General features: G+C 38.6%; 1 protein-coding gene across 2 annotated transcripts in view; it reads left to right on the top strand.

Moving 5' to 3' along the window:
* Exoc6b (exocyst complex component 6B) overlaps positions 1-22,141 on the top strand; it is a 472,818-nt gene that overhangs the window by 207,168 nt on the left and 243,509 nt on the right. For both annotated transcript variants that reach the window (XM_031382365.1, XM_031382364.1), the window contains exon 9: positions 21,805-21,888. In XM_031382365.1, coding sequence (XP_031238225.1) covers positions 21,805-21,888 — 84 coding nt within the window. The remainder of the gene's footprint in view (positions 1-21,804; positions 21,889-22,141) is intronic.

The following is a 22,141-nucleotide window of genomic DNA, read 5'->3' as shown; positions in this document are numbered from 1 at the left end:
CACAGTGACAGGAAGATAGATTAGTGGAATAGAATTGAAGATCCAGAAATGAACCCACACACCTATGGTCACTTGATCTTTAACAAAGGAGCTAAAACCATCCAGAGGAAAAAAAGACAGCATTTTTAACAAATGGTGGTGGTTAAACTGGCAATCAGCATGTAGAAAAATACAAATTGACCCTTTCTTATGTCCTTGTACAAAGCTCAAGTCCAAGTGGACTAAGACCTCCACATAAAAACAGATACAATGAAATTTGTAAAGGAGAAAGTGCTGGAAGAGCCTCGAACACATGGCCACAGGGGAAAAATTCTTGAACAGAACACCAATGGCTTATGCTGTAAGATCATGAATCAACAAATGGGACCTCATAAAATTGCAAAGCTTCTGTAAGGCAAAGGACACTGTCAGTAGGACAAAATGGCAACCAACAAATTGGGAAAAGATCTTTACCAATCCTATATCCGATAGAAGGCCAATATCCAATATATACAAAGAACTCAAGAAGTTAGACTTAAGAGAACCAAATAACCCTACTAAAAATGGGGTACAGAACTAAACAAAGAATTCTCAACTGAAGAGTACTGAATGGCTGAGAAGCACCTAAAAAAATGTTCAACATCCTTAGTCATCAGGGAAATGCAAATCAAAACAACCCTGAGATTCTACCTCACACCAGTCAGAATGGCTAAAATAAAAAACTCAGGTGATTGCAGGTGTTGGCGAGAATGTGGAGAAAAAGGAATACTCCTCCATTGCTGGTGGGATTTCAAGCTGGTACAACCACTCTGGAAATCAGTTTGGCGGTTCCTCAGAACATTGGACATAGTATTACCTGAGGACCCAGCTATACCACTCCTGGGCATATACCCAGAAAATGCTCCAACATGTAATAAGGACACATGCTCCACTATGTTCATAGCAGCCTTATTTATAATTTATAGGAGCTGGAAACAACCCAGATCTCCTTCATCAGAGGAATGAGTACAGGAAGTGTGGTACATTTACACAATGGAGTACTACTCAGCTACTAAAAACAATGAATTCACGAAATAATTAGGCAAATAGATAGAACTAGAAAAATATCATCCTGAGTGAAGTAATTCAATCACAAAAGAACACACATGCTGTGCACTCATTGATAAGTGGATATTAGCCCAGTAGCTCCAAATAACCAGGATTCACAGACCACATGAAGCTCAATAAGGAGGAAGACCAAAGTATGGGTGCTTTGGCCCTTCTTAGAAGGAGAACAAAATACTCACAGGAGCAATTATGGAGATAAAGTGTAGAGCAGAGACAGAAGGAAAGCCCACCCAGAGACTGTCCCACCTGGGGATTTTCCCCCATATACAGTTATCAGACTCAGACACTATTGTTGATGCCATGAAGTGCATTCTGAAAGGAGTCTGAGATAGCTTTCTCCTGAGAGGCCCTGCCAGAGCCTTACAAATACAGAGGTAGATGTTCACAGCTACCCATTGGACTGAGTGTAGGGTCCCCAATAGAGGAGTTAGAGAAAGGAGTGAAGAAGTTGAAAGGGTTTGCAACCCCATAGGAAGAACAACAATATCAACCAACCATACCCCCCAGAACTCCCATGGACTAAGCCATTAATAAAGGAGTACACATGGCTCCAGCTGCATATTTAGCAGAGGATGGCCTTGTCATGCATCAGTGGGAGGAGAAGTCCTTGGTCCTATGAAGGCTTGATAGATGCCCCAGTGTAGGGGAATGGAGGGCAAGGAGGTGGGAGTGGGTGGAGGAACACCCTCATAGAAGCAGTGGGAGGGAGGATGTGACAGGGTGTTTCCAGGAGGGAGGGAAACTGGGAAATGGGATAACATTTCAAATGTAAATAAAGCAAATAGCCAATTAAAAAAAAAAAAGAAAGAAAAGAATATGAACCATGGGATTGGAGAGATAGCTTAGTGGTTAAAGAGCACTTACTGCTCCTCAAGAGAAGCGATTCCTAGTACATGTCATCTCACAACTCTCTGCAACTCCAGTTTCAGGAGATCCAATTTCCTCTTCTGGCCTCTGCAGTCACCAGGCATGCACATAGTGCACAGATATACATGCAGGCAACAACATTCATACACAGAAAATGAAAAACATCTTTTTATTAAAAAAGAATAGGAAATCATGAGTATATTACTAATAAGCATTCCTATGAATAAAGTGGTAATCTTTGTTCATGTGCATACAGGCATCTGTAAACTAGTTTGGAGGGCAGAATGTTTCTTATACTGGACTGGTAAATGTTGCAAGAGTTCCTCATGGGTAACTTGCATTGGTATGTATCTCTGTAAACAGAAGCACTGAGTCTATCTAGATAATTTTTGCATTGGTATTTGTAAAACCAACAGCTTTTATGTAGAAATAATATCTCCAGTGAGAGAAACAGCAGTTTGTACTAGTAGCTTGGGGCATGTTTTCTATGGAAAAAAGGCATTTGGGTTCCCTGTATTTAGGATCCTTATCCTCAGTATGGTTTGCCATGTAAACAGATGTGACCTGAACTGTTTTTACACTGTCCTAATGTCCCAAGGCTCTGGAAATAAGAGCAAGTAATGACTGATTCTCTGGCTTCTGGTAGTGATAAGACTAATAAAGTCATTTGTCTTAGATTCAGGAATGTTGTGCATTTTGTTAGCTGTCTTGAAACTGAAATTTATTAACTTAAAGTGGGAAAATTTCAGACTCTTCATGACTATTCTTTTTTCAGTAATCACAATGGAGGTTTATTTGGGTAGGGAGCATGAACAGAGAGTAAATCTGGGGAACATTAAGGAAGAAGGGGAGTCAGGCAGTAGAGGTGCACGCCTTTAATCACAGCTTTTGGGAGGCAGAGACAGGCAGACTTCTGAGTTCGAGGCCAGCCTGGTCTACAGAGTGAGATCCAGGACAGCCAGGGCTACACAGAGAAACCCTGTCTTGAAAAACCAAAAGAAAAAAAAAAGAAAAAAAGAAAAGAAAGAAAAAAGAAGTAACAGGATATTTGTCTTAAAATGTTTTCTAAAGATTGTTTATTCTCAAAAGAGAAATATAGTAATTGGTGGAATATGTCCGTAGTGAAGGCTCTGTATATGTGCACAGGAGCGTTAAGGTCGGCGAGTTATGAGGTACAGCCTTGTGGGTGTCAGAGGGCCAGGGGCAGAAAGGTATATGGGGACAGGAGGAATTCTAAGTTCTTTATATTTTCTTCTCAAATGTGCTTTGAACTTAAACCTCTCAAAAAAGAAATCTTAAATTGGACATGTTGCTATACATCTGCAATCCCAACTGCTCCTGTTGAGATAGGAAAATTGTGCTTTTTAGGCCACTGTGGGTAATAGAACAAGACTTCTGTTTAATAGTTTGAATGAATGAAGGAATGAATGAATACTCTTAACGTAATTGTATAGCAGTTTCACCAAGTGCTCAAAATTCACATCATAGTTGATGACATGCTGACATCATATGCTACCATGTCCTAGTTGCTCTCTGTTACTGAGATAAATACTATGAAGTAAACCAGCTTGGGGTGGGGGTGTTATTTCATCCTATAAGTTACAGTCTATCATTGAGGGAAACCAGAACATGAGGTTAAGGGAGGAACTGAAGCAGAGACCACGGTGGAAAACTGTTTACTGGCTTGTTCAACTTACTTTCTTATATCTGCCCAGGGTTGGACTGCCAGAAGTGGGTTTGGGGTCACCCACATTGGTCATTAACAGAATGGTTGAAAAAAATATACATATGCATACTTGTGTGTCATTAATTAAAAAGCCCATGAATTTGCAAGGAAATGGGGGGATTAGAAGAAAAGAGGGAAGGTAAAATAATTACATTTTTAGTAAAAATGAAAAGAGGGGCTGGAGAGATAGCTCAGTGATTAAGAGCATTGGCTCTTCTTCTAGAAGACCTGGGTTCAATTCCCAGTACCTACATGGCAGCACACAACTATTTGCAACTCCAGTTTTAGAGGATATGACACTTTCACAGAGATATAGATGCAGATGAAACATAAGTGCACATTAAAAAATAAATTATTTAAAAATAATTTAGAGTCATTCTTCCCAGGCGACTCTAGTTTGGATAAAGTTGACCGAAACCATGCTGCTCATTCAGAGGGAGATGTTTTGAAAGGGAGCAAGCACTGCTTTTATATCATCTCAGCTAGAATGCATCACTTTAATTTAATTTTGAGGTGGTATCTATCAAAAGTCATTTGCTGGTTAGTTTTGTCAGCTTGATTGACGTAAGAGGGCACAATTCACTGTGGGCGGTACCACCCCTGGGCTGGTGCTCCTGGGCTGTGTAAGAAAGCAGGCAGGAGCAAGCTAGTAAGCTGCGTTCCTCTATGATCTGTTCCTTACTTCCTGCATGCCTTTCTTCAGTGACAGTTATGAGCTGACATAAACCCTATACACTCCAAGTCGCTTTTGGTCATGGTGATTTTTCACAGCAATAGAATCTCTAAGACAAATCCCAACATTATATTACAGTAACTGAGAAAAGTGCCTTTTCCTTAAAAGATAAAGAAAAACCCAAGGAAGTATTTTTCAGATGGCAAGAAGCTAAAGAGACGTGACAGCTGAGCTCAGGCATTGCCTAGACCCAGGATTAGCACTTCATTGTGAAGACTGGCCAGAAACTGTGTTAGACTTTTCATGGCCATCAGTATTTATGACAAGTACCCTCCATTCACTGCTTTACTTGAGGAGCATGGAGACCCAACAGGTAAATGAGTAAGTAAAGTACACAGCGGGCAGTGGGAAAGGGCTGACCTTTGTTCTAGGCTGAATCCCCTACTTCAGGGGAAATATACTATAAAAGACATTAAAAAATGTCAAATTTTCTGACTTTGGTATTAGTTTGTGATGATAGAAGACATCCTATTCACAGAAAGCGAGCAGTGACATACTAGAGGTATAAGAAGCTTTGGTGGTTCTTATAGACATGATTTAAAGCAATTCTAGTCTGTGCACTGTTGACCCTTGAAGTCTGTGGATTCCAAATATGTGGGTTCAGCCAATTACGAATCAAGTACATATATTAAATCTTACATCTGTATTGAAAGTGTCTAGACTTCCTGAGTGTCCTCATTCCATAAACAGTTCCATATAACAGTGGTTAACAATACATTATGTCTTATGAGTAATGAAGTGATGATTTAAAGTATGTATTAGAAATTTCACAGGTTCAATACACATGCTGCTTTAGTATCTATAAAGAACTGGAGAAACTTTGGGTTTTGGCCCCTCATAAATGTCCTAGAATAAATCATCTGTCATACTGGACAATGACTCTGTAGACTACTAAACAGCAGTCTAATCTGAATAAAGGGTACATAGGAGGTTTGCACCATACTTAGGGTCCTTTCCCATAAGTTTCTGTAGGTTGAAATTATTTCCAAGTAAAATTCATGTTGATTTAAAATGTAAATTTTGATGTAAATTAGTAACAACTCAGAAGGAAAATTATTTTTATGATTTTGCAGCTCTATCTTTTAACAGATACCTACAAAGGAAAAAGAGAAATGAACTAAAAGAGTAAAAAAGAAAAAGTGATTAATGTAATAGGGGATGCCTGTAGACATCATCCTTGGCCTGATCTGAATCACTTAGCTAACAAGAAGCTCTAGTCCAGGAGCTGGAAGTTCCAGTGCGGTCTGGAAAGGAGGTTGGGAGCCACATTTTCCAGGCTGTGAAACACTGGGTACCTTGTTTAGTCAGCACAGTTTAGGTCAAACGTGGTTATGAAAAACAGATGAATTCTGGTGATCAAGTTGTACTTTGACAAATATCCCATTGTTTCAACATGCAGTAATTTCTGAAAAATGTGAAGCAGCCCACATTGCCGAGATTGAGCGCTCTCCTTTACTCTCTGGCCTGCTCACAGAGGTCTTGTCATCGTGGGGAGTAGAAATCACAGGGCAGAGAAGTGTGTGAGATGCTCACTCCACTTTCCCTTCTTTTTTGTTCCCTTTACTTTGCTCTTCTAGCAAACCAGTTTTGGGCAGGCTGTTTAGTCAACTAGAAGTGTTTTACTACCCTGCGCTCTTGGGGACAGCTCTTGAGTCTTAGTTTTGTATATGGTTAGCAATGTGTTCTTATGAATTAGATAATTTCAGTTCATCCTATTAGTAGAAAAATGGCACTTGGGATCAGTGAGTTACTGTTGTTTTAACTGGCTCCTCTGGTTGTGGTCTGAGTCATGCTTTTAGCTTCTGCCTTTCCATTCCCAACATAAGTGGCTCAGGCCTAGACTTGTGCTATAAACTTTAGAACTATAGTCATAGACTAGGAGGCCAGAGGTACTTCCTAGTGGCCAGACTACTTCATTGATCCAACCTATTCTGTATGAAGATGAAGCTTTTTACGTATTTACTGGTGTGCTGTTTTTGTTGTTTCAGAAATCTGTGTTAACTCATCTACTTTGTTCAGTTAACTATTAAATTTTTATTGCACATTTACAGTCTGTATATTCCTAAATCCATCTTGGTGCCTTTGGATGAAATTTCTTTCTGGGAAGTTTAGCCCTTTGCTCTCTATTTTGTAGTCACTAGCCACACAGGGCTCGGATGATTTGACCCAGAAGTGGCATGACTTGACATACACTGTAGGAGGCACACTAGATGCCAACTCTGTATCATTGTCTATGAAGTATATTTAATGCATTATTTTTATATAAAGTACTACTAAGTGATAGTATTTTACTATATCAGGACACATTGCTAACCATACATAAAATCTTATTAAGTTCACTCGTTTACAATTTCTTTCTTCTTTTGCTGTGATTCCTCAAAAACTTCAAATGTCAGTGGTGATGGACTCTACTTTGTGGCTTTCAGGCATGTCTGCTGAATATTTCTGCTTATCAAGTGCAAACTGATAACTAAGAGACACTTTGCCCTCCACTGATGAAGTAATTTACTAGTCATTTTTCATATTAACATGTTGATTATTTCCATAAAATTATATTATCTGGGCCCTTGGTACATTTCCATTTTCTTTGAATTTTGATGATAGTGAGTACATAAAAAAATACTATCAGTTCTTGTTATTTTATAATATCAGTTCTGGATAATTTATAGCCTTTATGAATATCTCTTACCACTAGGTTAGTCAGCAGTAAGCTAGCATCACTATGATGGCTTTGTTTCTGCCACTTTTACTAGGATTTTCACATACATTACTGACACCTTATGTAAATTTTTTGTAAGGAAATTTTCTTGTTAACTTTTATGACTAGAGACAGTTGAAGTCATGCCTATTGGATTCAGAAATAGGAAAGAATTAAGAACTCATCTTGATCATTTAGTCCCTTGTGATTTGTGGGTATCCTAATGATGAGTATATATTTGCTTCTTATTTGCAAAGGCCATCTTCCCTTGTGGAATCTTACAGTGCAGTCTACTCAGAGGACAGGTTTGGAAACATTATGGTTGTTTCTTTGCTGTGTCTTCTGGAAATGTTGGTTTTTAGCTCTGAGTATGTTACCAAGAGTTAAGAATTGGACCCTGAAGATTGCTTCGTTCTTTAGAAGCTTGAAACTAAATCATCATTCTAGTCTCATGAGTGAAATTTAGGTTGTTCTTTTAGGCAGGTCATATATGGTATTGGGAACATGCATGAACTTGGGCGTTTTCATGGGTGTTTTAAAGTCTTTTATGGTGTGGATATTTTCTCACTCTAAGGCTTCAGTCATTTTGGACCCTGTCAGGGTCCACTTATTAAGTGAGGAATAAGGTATTGACAGCCTGAAGAGGAGGAAGAGGAAGGCAAGGACTCTTGAAATGGAGAGGCTTAAATAAGAGTTAAAAGCATGGGTTTTTGTTAGGCAGAAATTACACATACTGGACAGTTCCAGCCCCATAAGAGCAATCTGGAGTGGGAAATATTCTTGTCTTTGCTCCCTGGGTGCTGGGGTTGAAGCCTAGAGTGGGCCATGCCTGACATGTTTGTTATTTTTTCTCAGATGGCTTGGCAGTGGATTTATTAAGAAAAAATCAGTCAGTCTGAGAATGCTGATTTTTCTACTATGTCTTTTATACATAAAAGAGAGATAAAGAACTTGTCATATTCTTACATTAAAAATTGCCATAAGTCCTGAAATGGCCACAATGATGAATAGAAGTTTCTTATTATTGAATTGTTAAGTTTCATTATGACATTTATATACATATGTATCATTATACTTTGTCCTTATTTGTTCCCATTCCTCATACCTGCTGTCTGCTTCCCTTCTTTCCCTATATAATCCCCTGTTTTATTTTCCAAGTTCATGTATCTTTTATTTTTTTATTTCTTACTGTGATAAGGCTATCTATGAAATATCCACAGCAAATACCATACTTAATAAGATAACTGAACTTTAGAATAATTCCCAGCAAAGTCATGAAAGTGACAGAGACAGATGCTATGAGAAACATGCCCATGCAGATCCTCATCCCCGAAGACTTACAATGAGGAACATGGAAGAAAAGGGAGGTAGAGGAAAAAACATGGTGCACTGTTATGGGATATGTGTAAGTCAGAGGTTGACTCCTAGTGTTATTCTTTGGTCATTCCTTCACCTTATTTTTTTGAGACATGGCTCTCACTGTGACCTGAAACTTGCCGATTTGGCTAAGGAGGGTGGCAAGCAAGCCTCATGGATCTTCTCATCTCTGAAATTACAGGCGTGTATCATATCACCCAACTGTTTTGTGGTTGGTGTGGATCAAATTCAGGTCCTCAGGCTTATGTGGTGAGCACTTTACCAATTGAGCCAGCTCCCCAGCCCCTAAATAAATCATCATTAAGAGAAAATTGTACTATGTGCTTTAAAAAAATTGAAGCCCACATTGTTTCAACTTTTCATCCTCTTCACTTCAGTAAAATTGAAAATACTTGTTTTCTGTGGTCTCTGTGAAATACCCTTTGTTTAGCAGCAAGCTCAGACCATTTAGTGTATGTTTTAGTTTTATATCTATGTCCTCAGTTCTCAAAACTATGAAATAAGTAAGAACCACGTATATTTTTGGTGAAAAAGAGCAATAGTTTTATCTTCCCTTGATATCAGAGTGTCAGTTATAGTTCTAGATTTTACAGTCAGCATCCCACACGGCTGTGCCTGTTCACACTTAGCAGCTCTGTGGTTTTCAGTAGCACTTTCACACATGGTTGGTCCCAAAGGAGTGAGCGTCTTGGCACCAGCCTTTGAGCTGACTTTGAGGACTGAGAGGATTGGGGGTTAGTAAAATCAGCTGTGCTGCCGAGAGAGTCACAGAGTTAGGAATTGGCAAAATTGAGGCCTAAGCCTGAACTTAAAAGTTAAATTTGACATATACTTTCACTCTGTGTATCACTGATGTTTCCATTGTAGTTAGAATGCTGTAAGGGTGGTAAGAAAGGCTTTTCTATAATCATACTCCCTGGGCTATTCCTGAAAAATAAGTCCATGGTATTATTTTTCATTAATTCTTGTCTTTGGAGTCTGGGAAACCTATTTGTAAAGGTTATAGAATAAGCGGGGACCAGGAGTGTGGTAATGGCTGGACTGTAAGAAAAGAATAAATAAAAGTAATAAAAAATTAGTTTGTGGAAAGACTACACTGAAAATAATAATCGTATCCTACCTTCTCTCATTAGCAATGACTTGGAAGTCAGATGTATACAACTGGAGAATGGCAGACTAGTAAGGTACATTGGTCTTGGCATAGAACAGTGAATGGGTAGAGGGAGTACTGAGCAGACAGAATATGTTGAGTTATTTTTTCCACAGGTTGGGAGGGCTGCCTGATGAGGACTTTAATAGTGTGCTAGTGTTGAAGTAGCTTTAGGGTTGTCAGGATGATTTTTGATTGAAATTTAGCTTTCTCTCTGCTGCTCTCTCTAGGTCTGGTTTGGGAAAATCAGGCAGGGAGTGTCAGGTGCTACTTTAAGAGGACCACTGCCAGCCCAGTTAGTCAGGGTTAGCTAGAGTCATTCTGGACTACTCTTAGGGTAGATCATCCTTCCATAGCTTGCCAAATGGCTCTTAATTATGCCAGATTAGTGTGCAGTTTGTTCCACTATCTGACTTCAAGTGAGCCCTCCCATTCAGAAAAGAGCAAAAATTTCCCTTCTTTCCAGGCATAACTTTGTTATTTTTAGTAGAACTCTTTAGATATTTGACCATTTCAGCCATGCATTTGCTAAAAGATTCTGCAGTGCACCACTTGGTGATTCTGGACTTGTGTCTTTGGTACATTCTGGGTGGGGGTATTGCTAGATAGCCAGCTACTGTGCAGTGATAAGTGGGAGTTGATTTCAAGGTTACCAAAGCTTCTAGGACTGTAAAGTTCTGTTCCTGGATGCAGCTCTGCTAACTCCAGCCCTGGCTAGCAGCAGACACAGTACAGGAACCACTTCAGAGTCACCTTTCAACTTCCAGGAAGCACTTTTATTCCTCTTTTTTGTGTTCTTTATCTCAGTATCAGGCAGGGCTTGTGCCTGTCACTGCCCATTATCTGTCTTGGATAATTTCGATCCTGACCCAGTGGAATTAGCCAGTGGACATGTCAGCCCCTGGGAGATGGGTCCTGTGTTACAGAAAGGATAACTATGGAAATCCATTCATGTCTTTTTTTGTATGACCTAGTTCATTGTTTTAAAGCAAAATAGAAAAGTTTGAAGAAAACAAATGACTGAGAGTTTCACCACAGTTCCATTGGCTTCCTCATGGTCATTGTTTCCAGATACATCTGAAGTCCTTTTATAAGCAGTTAGTTGTAATAGTGATATACCTTCCATTATAATTTGCTTTCTTTCTTTAACTATACCATACCACAAATATTTCTTTGTATAAGCAGATTCATATTACTGTTTTTGCATGAATATGTAATCATATGATGTTGCATCAAGAGGGAAGGAAAGATTCAGTTGTAAGAGCTTGTGGTAAGGGTGATGATAATGACTCTGGGGAGTAATTCCTGGAGGCTATGAACCATAGAATGTGATTTGTGCAGGTTGTATTATTTAATTCTCAAAATAGCATCATTTTACAACCCCAGAAGTATATCTGGATATTCTCATTTTACAGGTATTTTTGACATATTGAATACATTGCTTAATATCCTATAACTAAGGGTTAAACCAGGGTTTTTGCTCATAAGGTAAGAACCTGAACTCAAATTTGTTCAGCTATGGGTATTTTAGATTTTTTTTTCTTGACTACTTTTTGGACTACTTATTTGGAATTACGAAAGGCAATTAAAAGATATGCAGATTTAAAGCTACCTCACATGTAACCTCCCAGAAAGGGAGAGGATTATTAGGCATTCCTTAAAAAGTCCTTTAATACAGTTATTTATTCCCAGCAGTTCTGGGTTAGAGTTAATATTGTATTGTTTTCATTTGCGAAGTTGACTGGAAAAAGTAACAAACTTGTGAATTTTGCATGCACCTTTTAAAAATATTTATTATTAATTTATTTTTTACACTCCTTATTTTATTCCCCTCCACCCCGATGATCCACCCTCCGACTTTTCCACATCTCATACCTCCTCCCCACCCCCACCCCTGTCTCCACATGGATGTCCTCACCTCCACACCTCACCTGACCTCTAAACTCCCTGGGGCCTCCAGTCTCCTGAGAGTTAGGTGCATCATCTATGAATGAACTCAGACTCAGCAGTCCTCTACTGTATGCGTGTTGGGTGGCCTCATATCAGCTAGTGTATGCTGCCTGTTTGATGGTCCAGTATTTGAGAGATCTCAGGGGTCCAGATTAATTGAGACTGCTAGTTCTCCTACAGGCTCGCCCTTCTCCTCACCTTTTTTCACTCTTCCCTAATTCAATAACAGGGGTCAGCTGCTTCTGTCAAGTTGGTTGGGTACAAATATCTGCATCTGACTCTTTTAGCTGCTTGTTGGGTCTTCCAGAGAATGCACTTTTGAAATCACTCTTGCATGTACTTTTTGTATATGCAAGGAATGTTTATTCTTATTGATGCAAATATTTTTTGGTTGGGATGCATGTTTAGCAAATCATGCCTGTTGTTGATGTCTCAATAATTTGCTTCTTTTTATCTTCTGAACAGTGAGGGACATTGGGCTGTCCCCAGTTTAGAGATTCAGAGTCATTCCTATGTAAATCTTATAATGGATCTAGATATTACTTACTTTTGGTATAATACTTAGAACTGAGATATTCTACTTAACTTTTTGTTAATGTTGCTATTGATTCATATATTCCTACTAAAATTATAAAAATGCCATGTATTTCAATTTTGAAATTCATGGAAATTTTCTTTATGGATGAGCACTTAGTGTAATTTACTAAGACTTTAAAAAGATATGCAGTCTCCACATTTCCCTGAAATTGACAAATGGCCAGTGTGCTAAGTACTGGTAGCCTGTGTTATGTACAAACTATGTACTATCAGATTCTGACAAAGATTCTGGTTGGGATTAAACAATAGAGCCACTCTGGAAATCTCCAAACTTATGTATAACCAGAGGCACTCCTGGGCATTTATCCTTTCTGGACTGCAATTTGTACAAGAATACTTATAACAGCATTCTTTATCATTGTTCCACACTAGGTGAATGGTTAAATAAATGGTACTTTATTCCTCAGCAATAGAAAGAAAGCTTAGTCAATAAGCCAATCCTAGAAGGAACATCTCATAATTTCATTAAGAAGACATTCCAGTTTTGTGGCATGTGGCTATATGTAGTGTGCATGCTCATGCGTGTGTGTGTGTGTGTGTGTGTGTGTGTGTGTGTGTGTGTGTGTGTGCATGGGCGCATGCGTTTGTATGTGTCTGTGTGTGAGTGCGGAGGCCCAGGCTGACATTAGAAGCTTTCCAGTATCATTCTCTACTTATTCAGTGTGGCAGGATCTCTGACTTGAATCCGGAGCTTACTTGTTTTGCTAGTCTAGCTAGTGAGCTAGCCCCAGAGATTCCCTGTCTCTGCCTCCTGAATTTGTGAAATTACAGGTGGGCCATGAAGCCCACCAGGCATGTTTGTGGGCTCTGGGGATTCAGTCCTCATACTTGGATGGCAAGTACTTTATTTGCTGAGTCATCTTCCTAACCCATAATATAACATTCTGAAAATGACAAATTTATAGAATGAAGGTAACCAAGAACTATGTAATTGACATGGTCAGAGGGCAGTCAGAGTTGTAAAAGGGAACTTAGGAGATCTTTGTACTTTTCAATGTGTGCATCATGGTTGGGCAGTGGTGGCTCACGCCGTTAATCCTAGCTCTTGAGAGGCAGAGGCAGGCGGATTTATGAGTTCGAGGCCAGCCTGATCTACAGAGTGAGTTCCAGGACAGCCAGGGCTATACAGAGAAACCCTATCTTGAAAAACCAAAACCAAAACAAAAACAAAAAAACCCCCAAAAAGTATGCATCATGATTCTGTAAATGTCCTTACGTGATGTAATATCTCTGTGAGATGCTTGCTGTTGGGGACAGGTGACGTGTGTTCTGTCTCTTGTTGCAGCAGTATGGAGAGACAGAATTCTCATGCTGGGAAGTTCAACCAAAAGTGCCAGTGGAGCACGTTGCTCAGCTTTTACCTCTCTCCTTTCTCTTACTTCATATATTATGTACTAACTATAAACCTAATATTTTCCACTGTGTACTTTTACTCAGAATGACTCATTTTTTAAAGGAGCAATTGAATCTCAGTCTCACAGATCATATATTCTTAGATTTAAAATTTTTCTGTTTCTATTAAAAAAATTTGTCTCTGTGTATCAGGGAATAAGACTTATATGTACAAAATGTACTCATTCTCACTTAAGTATACAAATGCCGTGTGTGTGTGTGTGTGTGTGTGTGTGTGTGTGTGTGTGTGTGATATGATTTAAAATTTCAGGAGGCACCATGCATCTTTAAAAAAGCAGGCTTTATATACATTTGTGCATCATCATAATAATGTGTGTAATTCAGCTGATAAATTTGAACTTGAGATTTTGGGCTGCTTCTAGCACTGCCTTTCTTGCTGCGATCTGTGGAGTCACTCTGACTCTGACTCTTTCTGTATAAAATGTTTGCACTGTACCTTTATGTTAAACTTTAAATTGTGAAGACTATTCCAAACCTCTTATTGCCTTCATCTATAAAAAGATGCTATTGCTTTATTTCTACTTTTTAAAACCCATACTTTACCATTACTTCTTAAGCAGAGGCTCTATTCATTCTTGACAAATGAAGCAGGTTAGGTGATTTGTTTGGAAGCTTCCAAATTGTAAAGCACCTTAGTATTATATCAGATGAACACAAATGAGTCCGGTTATGAGGGACTTTCCTTAAAAATGACACTAGGAAATTGGGTGTTTGTCTAGTCCCTCTAGGTGATTGCCGATTTTGAGATAATTTCTTGGAGTGAATACAGAAATGGCCCATTTTCTTCTTTCTGATGGAAAGAATGACTATCCCTGTTTATTGTGTATAGGAAATTCTCTCAGAAATATTTTGTATCTCATTGTTGGTCAGGTAATTTGGCTTTCTCCTCCTTGCATATCTTTGATTATCCCCTGTATGTCAGAGACCATGTGCTATAAAGGTGGGATTTGAAAGTGGCAGCAACTCATATCACACTGCTTTTTAAAAGTGTATAGGTTTAGGTAAAACCTAAAATTTAGGTTTTAATTGTTCCATATTGAATTATGTCATGTACTAAACTTTCTTGTTAATTGTCTTGAATTTGATTGGATCTTATTCTTTAAGTAATTAGTCCATAAGGTACACAGTTACATACTGATTATTCAGGTTAGGAGGTCCTGTAGCAAAAAGTACACTTATCTTAAAAGTGAAACTCAAATCTTTTGCCTGATGGATTACTCTAATGACAGAGGAAGTCTGCATTTTTGCTCTAGCCAGGTAAGTAGGTTGTAATTCTAAGCGGTTTGCTTTACTAAGCATGATTAAGACACCCTTCCCTTTGAGGTTTACCCTTTCACTTTAAGGTACAACTGTTTATCATCTTGGGTCAAAGGTTATAAAAAGCAGTCATCAATTAGAGCTTTATTGGTTGTAATTGGTAATGCTCTGAATGGAGCCAGCTGAACTGAATCTGATAATAAAAGACTCTTTGTGAAAATATTTAATAAATTAACACTCTGTCCTGGACCGGGAAGCTAATTATAAAGGCTGAGATTGTTAATCATGATGTTTACTTTCTTCAAAAGCACAGACTCTGCTCCATAATCATTAGACCTCAGGTTTCTTACTTTTCTGTGTTTAAACCCCAGAGGGGATGCTCTTCTGTGCCTCCTGCCTGGGTATTGCTGCAGGAGGAAATGCCAAGACAAACACAGGTTATATGGGCATCTGAAAAATAAACAGGACTCTGCCAGAATGTCAGACTTCTGCTCTTTTCTAGAAGGGTCAGAAGTTTATGTAGATTCTTTTTTGTAGGCTTTTGAATATTTTGAATAAAATAAAAATAGAGGCCTTTGAAAATAGTGATATTTTAAATGATAAATTGTCTACCAGAGCAATTACCCTTTCTTCATAGCTTATTTTCTGAGATGTTTTGACATTGTTGTGGCTTTTGAAATGCAGGCATTTTTCTGACCCCTAAAATAGGTTCCCAGAATTGTGTGACACATACCGTCCTGACTCCTGAGTGACCTTGCTGGGGGAACACTCTGAATGGATTTTTACATCTGGGAAAGGAATGTTTCTAGATTTAAGCAATAGGGGGCATCTTGGGGTTGCTCTTTATACATGTTCCTGCAGTCTGATCTTTAGGGCAGTTCTAATGAAAGAAACCCTGCTTTGGGCCTGCTGTGCAAATTAGCCATCTGGTGAAGTGTAATATCCCGCTGAACATCATTATAGGGCCCTAGGAAGAGTGTTCCCCTTTACAGATGGACACAAATTAAAATCTCCCTTTAAGGGTTTTTTTCTTCCTTTAAAAAAAAACAACAAAAACCAAAAAACAAAAAAGAAAACCTCTGAATAAACCTGTCTACACTTGGTTGCTGTGACAGTTAAAAGAGTGTTCCAGCTGCAGGCAGGGTGGTGAAATTACAGGCTTTGCCAAAATGGAAATATTGCTTCCTATAGACAAGCCGGAAGAACAACGGTGTGCATTTCCTGTCTTCCATTCAATTCCTTTGTTCTTCGTCTGGGTGTCTCTCTGTTTCTCAATCTGAGGGTTATTTTCTGTTACATTGGTTAGTAAAAACATTTCTTTCATAAATCATTACAACAAAAAGAACTGTTCTGTGAAGTCATCTGTAGGCAGTATGTCACGAAGAAGATATAGGGTCTGTCCTCCTTTGCATACTGTGCAGACGTATTGACCACGTGTGGAACCTTCTCTATCACCACACAAACATTATACTGTAGTTTAAGTCATGAGGACCAGTAGCTACATGAAATAGGTGTCTGTGCATGGTGGTTCCTTAAGGTCCATGGGGGCTTGTCCGTACCCCTCTGTCTGTCATCTGTGAATATCCTTCAGAAACGATAGATTACCTCCAGATTAGTCATGATGTCCAACACCATGCAAATCTGAATTATGCGTTATTACACTTACTGTTTAGGGAATAGTGGCTAGGAAAATAGTCTGTATATGTTCAGTTCAGATACAATTCTGTGAGTTTATTAATATTTAAAGAAAATCTCTTTCCTTTTTCCCCCCCTAAGTGTATGCGTACATGCCACAGTGATGTGTGCTGGTCTCAGAACAGTTTGGGAATCAGTTCTCTTCTTCCACCATATGGGGTTTCAGGGATTGATCTCTGGTCTTGAGGTTTGATCCATTTTACCAGCCTCTTTTGCATTTTGGAATATTTGTGACCCATAGTTGGTTGAAACTACAGATGCAGAACCCACATATATGGATGGCATTTTATCTATATGAGAAAGGACATCCATAGAAAGGTTTTTGTTTGATCTTTCTTTCTTCCAGTTGTAGACTCACATGATCCCAACTGTTTGATGGTACACATTTGTAACTTGTATCTGCACAATGTGTCTTTGAACTTGGTTAATCTGATTTTTCTGCTCCTACATATCTAAACATAAAGCCTCACTCATTTGTCCACATTGGATGGCAGTGTATTTGAACACCTGAAGAGGAATTCAAGCTTTTTACTTGTGTTTTTATTTTAATTTTCAAACATTTATTTATTCAGTGATTCTGACATTTGTGTGGTTGGAGAATATGTGCTTGAGGGAAGCAAGTAGGGATAGTTTTGTAGATAAAGATGCTGAAGGATCTTTTCCATGAGAGTTCAATAAAATAAGCATATACAGTACACTGCTGCTTCCTTGTGGAAATGTGTGTGTGTGTGTGTGTGTGTGTGTGTGTGTAAGATACAGGCTTTCAAGAGGATAAATTTAGAGGGTAGCACACCAACCAGTGCATAGTAACCAAGAGTTATGACTGGGTGGCTCTTGTGTTCACATTGTCCATTTTGTGTTTCCTAAGTTTTCTAAAAGTCATATTTAGTTTTGTAATTAATAACAATTTAAAACATGATACATACTGTGTAAAACACAAGTATCAATTTTTTTTCTTTTTTAAAAAGTTCACCAGCAAAAAGTGTCAAAGTGCATTACTTCCTAGCAAAATCTAATGTTAAGTGTGATGATTTGGTTTAGGGGACAGTCACTGCTGTTTACCCCAAGCTCATCTCAGGGTATAATGTAATACTAAACATTTAAGTGAAGTTTGACTGTAGTAAGTAGAATACCAAGAGAAGTGAGGAGTTTAATAGTTTGAGACTATGAAAGGCAATGTGGACAGGGAATCAATGAAACCTTGGTCTTAGGGATATGGCCTGTTAGTTTCCTGGGGGCTGCTGTTACATTGTTTTCAGTTGATGACATTGTTTCTAAATTATTTGTTTATTTACTTTAAAATGATACTTTATTTAGCTCTGTTCTATCCTAGGGAGTAGGGGTAGAAGAATTAGTTCAGGGCCATCCTCAGCTACACAGTGAGTTCTAGGCCAGGCTAGACTACAGGAGAGCTTCTGTACAAACAACATCCTTTCTCTACCCTCTCCACTCCTCAAAAAGGAAGAGATATCTTATTTAGCATACTGTTGGTTTATTAGCCAACATTATAATAGTGTTTGCATGAAGTTTTTCTAAAACACAGGCTTTCTCTTTAAGTTATATCACAAGCCTTCATGAGCTTAGGAACACTGGATAGCATTTTAATGCTATAGGTAAGGGCCATTTTAAAGAGCAGAATCATGAACAAAAAGCACAAAAATGCAGAGAATGTGGCATTGGATAGGCTATGAAAGTGATACTTGTTTACAGTATGAAACTGAAACAAAAGGCTGCATTTTGCCTTGTTTGACCTTAACTAGGAACATGTGTATTGGACAATTTCAAGTTTTAGAAATTCTAAACATAGCTGTGAATGTCTATGAACGAGCTATGAGTATTGATTTTGGAGATCAGCTAACTTTTAACAAGTGGTGAATTTGCAAGTACAGAGTTCTTGCATAATGAAGATGGACTGTCTTCTTTCCCGTGTTCCCTGTCTGTAAATGAGATGCCATCAAACTATTGAGCCAGGTTAGAGATGCTGTGTGAGCTTCTCCTGTTTTTACCACCATTCCACTGCACACTTGTTCATGTGTCTTCAAAATGCATCTCAGGATATTCCACCCCCACCCCCCCTGCCGCCAAACCCCTTGTAGGAGAGACAGGATCTTGCCATGTAGCCCAGCTTGGCCTTGAGCTTATAATTGTCCTGCCTGGGCATATGCCTCTGTGCTGTGTTCTCACTCACCTCTTGGAATCTCATTTTTCCATTCTTCATTCTAGTCTCTATACAGTTCCAAACTGTAGAGAGTTCTTATTGTCATTACAGCTGTTGACAAATAACTTTCTTTATAAATAAGGAAGTTCACCAATTGTTGCAGCTTGGTCTCTAGCTATCCCTGTACCTCATCATGGAGAAGAACTTCTTTAGATTCTCAGAATGTGTGATGGGCTGTTTTCTTTGAGTCTCAGTGTTACTTCTAGGAATAGTTTTTTCTCTTTACCTGGTTCTTCTTGTTTGTTTTTCAAGACAGGGTTTCTCTGTGTTTCCTTGGCTGTCCTGGAACTCACTCTGTAGACCAGGCTGGCCTCAAACTCAGAAATCCGTCTGCCTCTGCCTCCCAAGTGCTGGGATGAAAGGTGTGCTCCACCACCGTCCAGCTACCTGGTTCTTCTTTTTCTCACTAGTTTTTCAATTAGTATAATGGTTAGGTACCCCCTCAGATGTTTTCTAGCAATAAACTCACCCTCCTTCCCCCTCTCTCAAACCTGTAGAATATGTTAGCAGTTCTGAGTTCAGAGTTCATATGAAGCCCTTAAGGAATATTAGAAAGGAAATGGATATGATTTTTCTATATTATCTCATTATATATTTTCTATCATTTACAACAAAGAAATCAAATTAGTGCCTGATAGTATAATTAGAATGGAGGTTATTCCTTAAATTTACAGTTAAGTATATCTTGGCTCTTAAGCATGTTGAATATATAATGTCACACTAGAATAATAAAGGTCTTTCAAGGTGATTAATCTTAAAGTGAAAAGCCCTTCAGTGTGTACAGCATGTAGTTGACATTTAACAGCACCACTGTCCTATGAGTTAGCAGCAAGTAGGGAATAACTTTGCAAAGATAATGACAGTCCCCACTTGTTACTTAATAATTTGAATAATTTTCATCCTCATTCACTAGTGGATTTTCAGCACAAAAAAGTGCTGAAATGGCCATCCTAATAATTAATTTCATTTTATAGATAAGAAATACTTGTAGAAAGTTATAATCACTTTAGCAGTTGAAGTTATTTATTTATTTATTTATTTTAGGACACAGAGTTTAATAGGCATGACCCAAGGACAAAGTTCGCCTTGCTGTTATCTTTATAACCTGTGAACTGAAACTGAGTTTAACATTTTTAACATAAAAAAGTAGTATTTCATGACAGGTGAACTGTCTATTATTATTTCAGTTTCTCCAAGGACGGTTTGGGATACATGCCACGTTTCTCTATGGTTGTCTGCAGCTGCTTGACACTGCAGTGGAGTGGCTTTTTCACCTCTGGATCAGCCTGAAGGAGCAATTGTCCCCCTTTTTACAGAAGGTGCTTGCCCACCCAAAGCTATATTATGTTTGTGTAGTTGTGACTTATGGTAATTTTCCCAGTTCAGGCTCAGTGTAGATGATAACATCACAAAGAACTCGTATCAAAGAAACTTCTTCAGCTTTTTAAGAAGTGGAAGAAATTGCCCTAGATAGACAATTGCCCAAATAGATTGCGCGAGGTGGACAGTGCTTTCTCGTCACTGCCTAGTTTATGTTGTTTATTTATTTTAAAGTAAGCACTTATAAAAATTGTCTTTATTGATTAGACACTGTTTTAAGAGCTTTATAGTTCATAAGTCCATGTGGCTACACAAGGTTGACATGTCCACAAACAAGAAAGACATTGTACAAGCACAAGTGATAGTTGAGTGATAGACAGTGACATTTCAAGTACAGCAGGGAGACAGAACAGTCACATTGGTAGGAATTGTTTGAATGTAGCCACCTGGGTCTAAACCCAGTGCTCTTAATCTCTCTGGGATCTTTGTGCTTGTTTTACTTATTAAGAAAAGTCTTGGGTTAATAAGAACATTTTGTCACAATGGGACCTGATACTTCAAAACTGTAATACAATAAATACAAATACATAAATATATAATACAAATTTGTGTTATTTTCCTAGTGCTGCTATAATAAAATACCATAAACTATATGGCTTATAACAACAGAAAATTTGTCCAAACCTGGTTCTGGATGCTTGAATTACAAACTTAAATCTCAGAGACCACACTCCCTTTAAGACTACAGGAAGAACTTTGTTTATTTCTTCCTGGTGCTCTGTGCTTGCATCTACGTTCACCCAGCTGTGCCTCTGTCAGTGCATGCCATTCCCTCTGCCTGTGTCTTTCTGAATCTTCTCTTTTGGGAATGTCAGCCATACTAAACTAAAGCTCATCCTCCAGCAGACATGATCACACAGTTGGACTCATCACATCACAATTACTGATAGTTCCATCTAAAACTTCTTCTAGAGGTTCTGGTAAAGGTGTGGGTTTGGGGGAGATACTGTTCAACTCAGAACAGAGCTCATGAATGTAGAGCTCATAAGCCAGGCATTGTTGTGAGAACCACTCATGTACTCAGAATGCCTACCACTATGTCTCCCGTGAGAGCTGTGAATGGGGCCAAACACATTTGTCATGTCACAGTATCCAAAGGAGTTGGAAACTCCTGCATGGCAGAAAACTGAAAATTGAGTACCAGAATATTGAGGAATTGTCTCCTTTGTTTTTGTTCTGTCCCTTCTTGGTAAGTTTCTATCTGGAAAAGGGATTTGCCAATTTCATCTCTTGCCTTTCCTTCTTTCTGGTGACCCTCTGATCATGAATGATTTGAAAGCTGGCATTTTCTTCCTCTGGAATGTTCTATTTGTTTTTGAAGAAACATTTTCTTGCTTACTATAACATTTTAAGGTTGTTTGTTTTGTCTTCTTTTTTGTGAAGTTGTGATTTTTGACTCAGAAACCAACCTCGGTGTGTGGAAGCTTGATTTCTGACGGTGTAGTAAAGGTCACTTCTGTCTATCCTTTAGAGTTTTGTGATTAGGTTCAATAAATGGTCATAGTTATTTTATTTTCTTTGATTATCATCATTATTACTACAGTAGGCTTTGACATCTATGGAGTTCTTCAAATTCCACACCTGGAGTCCACTCCAATCTTTTCAATTTCAAGGGTAACTGGTCCAGTTACATTATTTCCTCTTGCTTATTTTACAGGGTGCCCGGGAAACATTTGAGAATTACTACCGAAAACAGAGGCGAAAACAGGCTCGTTTGGTACTCCAGCCTCCATCTAATATGGTAGGTTCACTACCTGCACTTTCTCTACTTTTCCATTTTTCTTCCTGGTAGCTGAGTGAGTGTATGTGTGAATGTGTGCATGTATGCATGCATGCCTGTCTATACATCTGTCTGTGTCTGTGTATGTATATGCATGTACACCTGCTTGCATGTGCTCGCTCTCATTCTGACACAATTTTGGGTGGATGTGCCTTGAAGTAAGAATGGCAGTGAACATTTCTTGACTGTTGTGTGCCATCCATTATTCTAAATA

The sequence above is a fragment of the Mastomys coucha genome, unplaced genomic scaffold (assembly GCF_008632895.1).
Source record: "Mastomys coucha isolate ucsf_1 unplaced genomic scaffold, UCSF_Mcou_1 pScaffold20, whole genome shotgun sequence".
Classification (NCBI taxonomy): Eukaryota; Metazoa; Chordata; class Mammalia; order Rodentia; family Muridae; genus Mastomys; species Mastomys coucha.
Note: the sequence above shows the minus strand (reverse complement) of the source record. Positions and strands in the feature narration are given on the sequence as shown.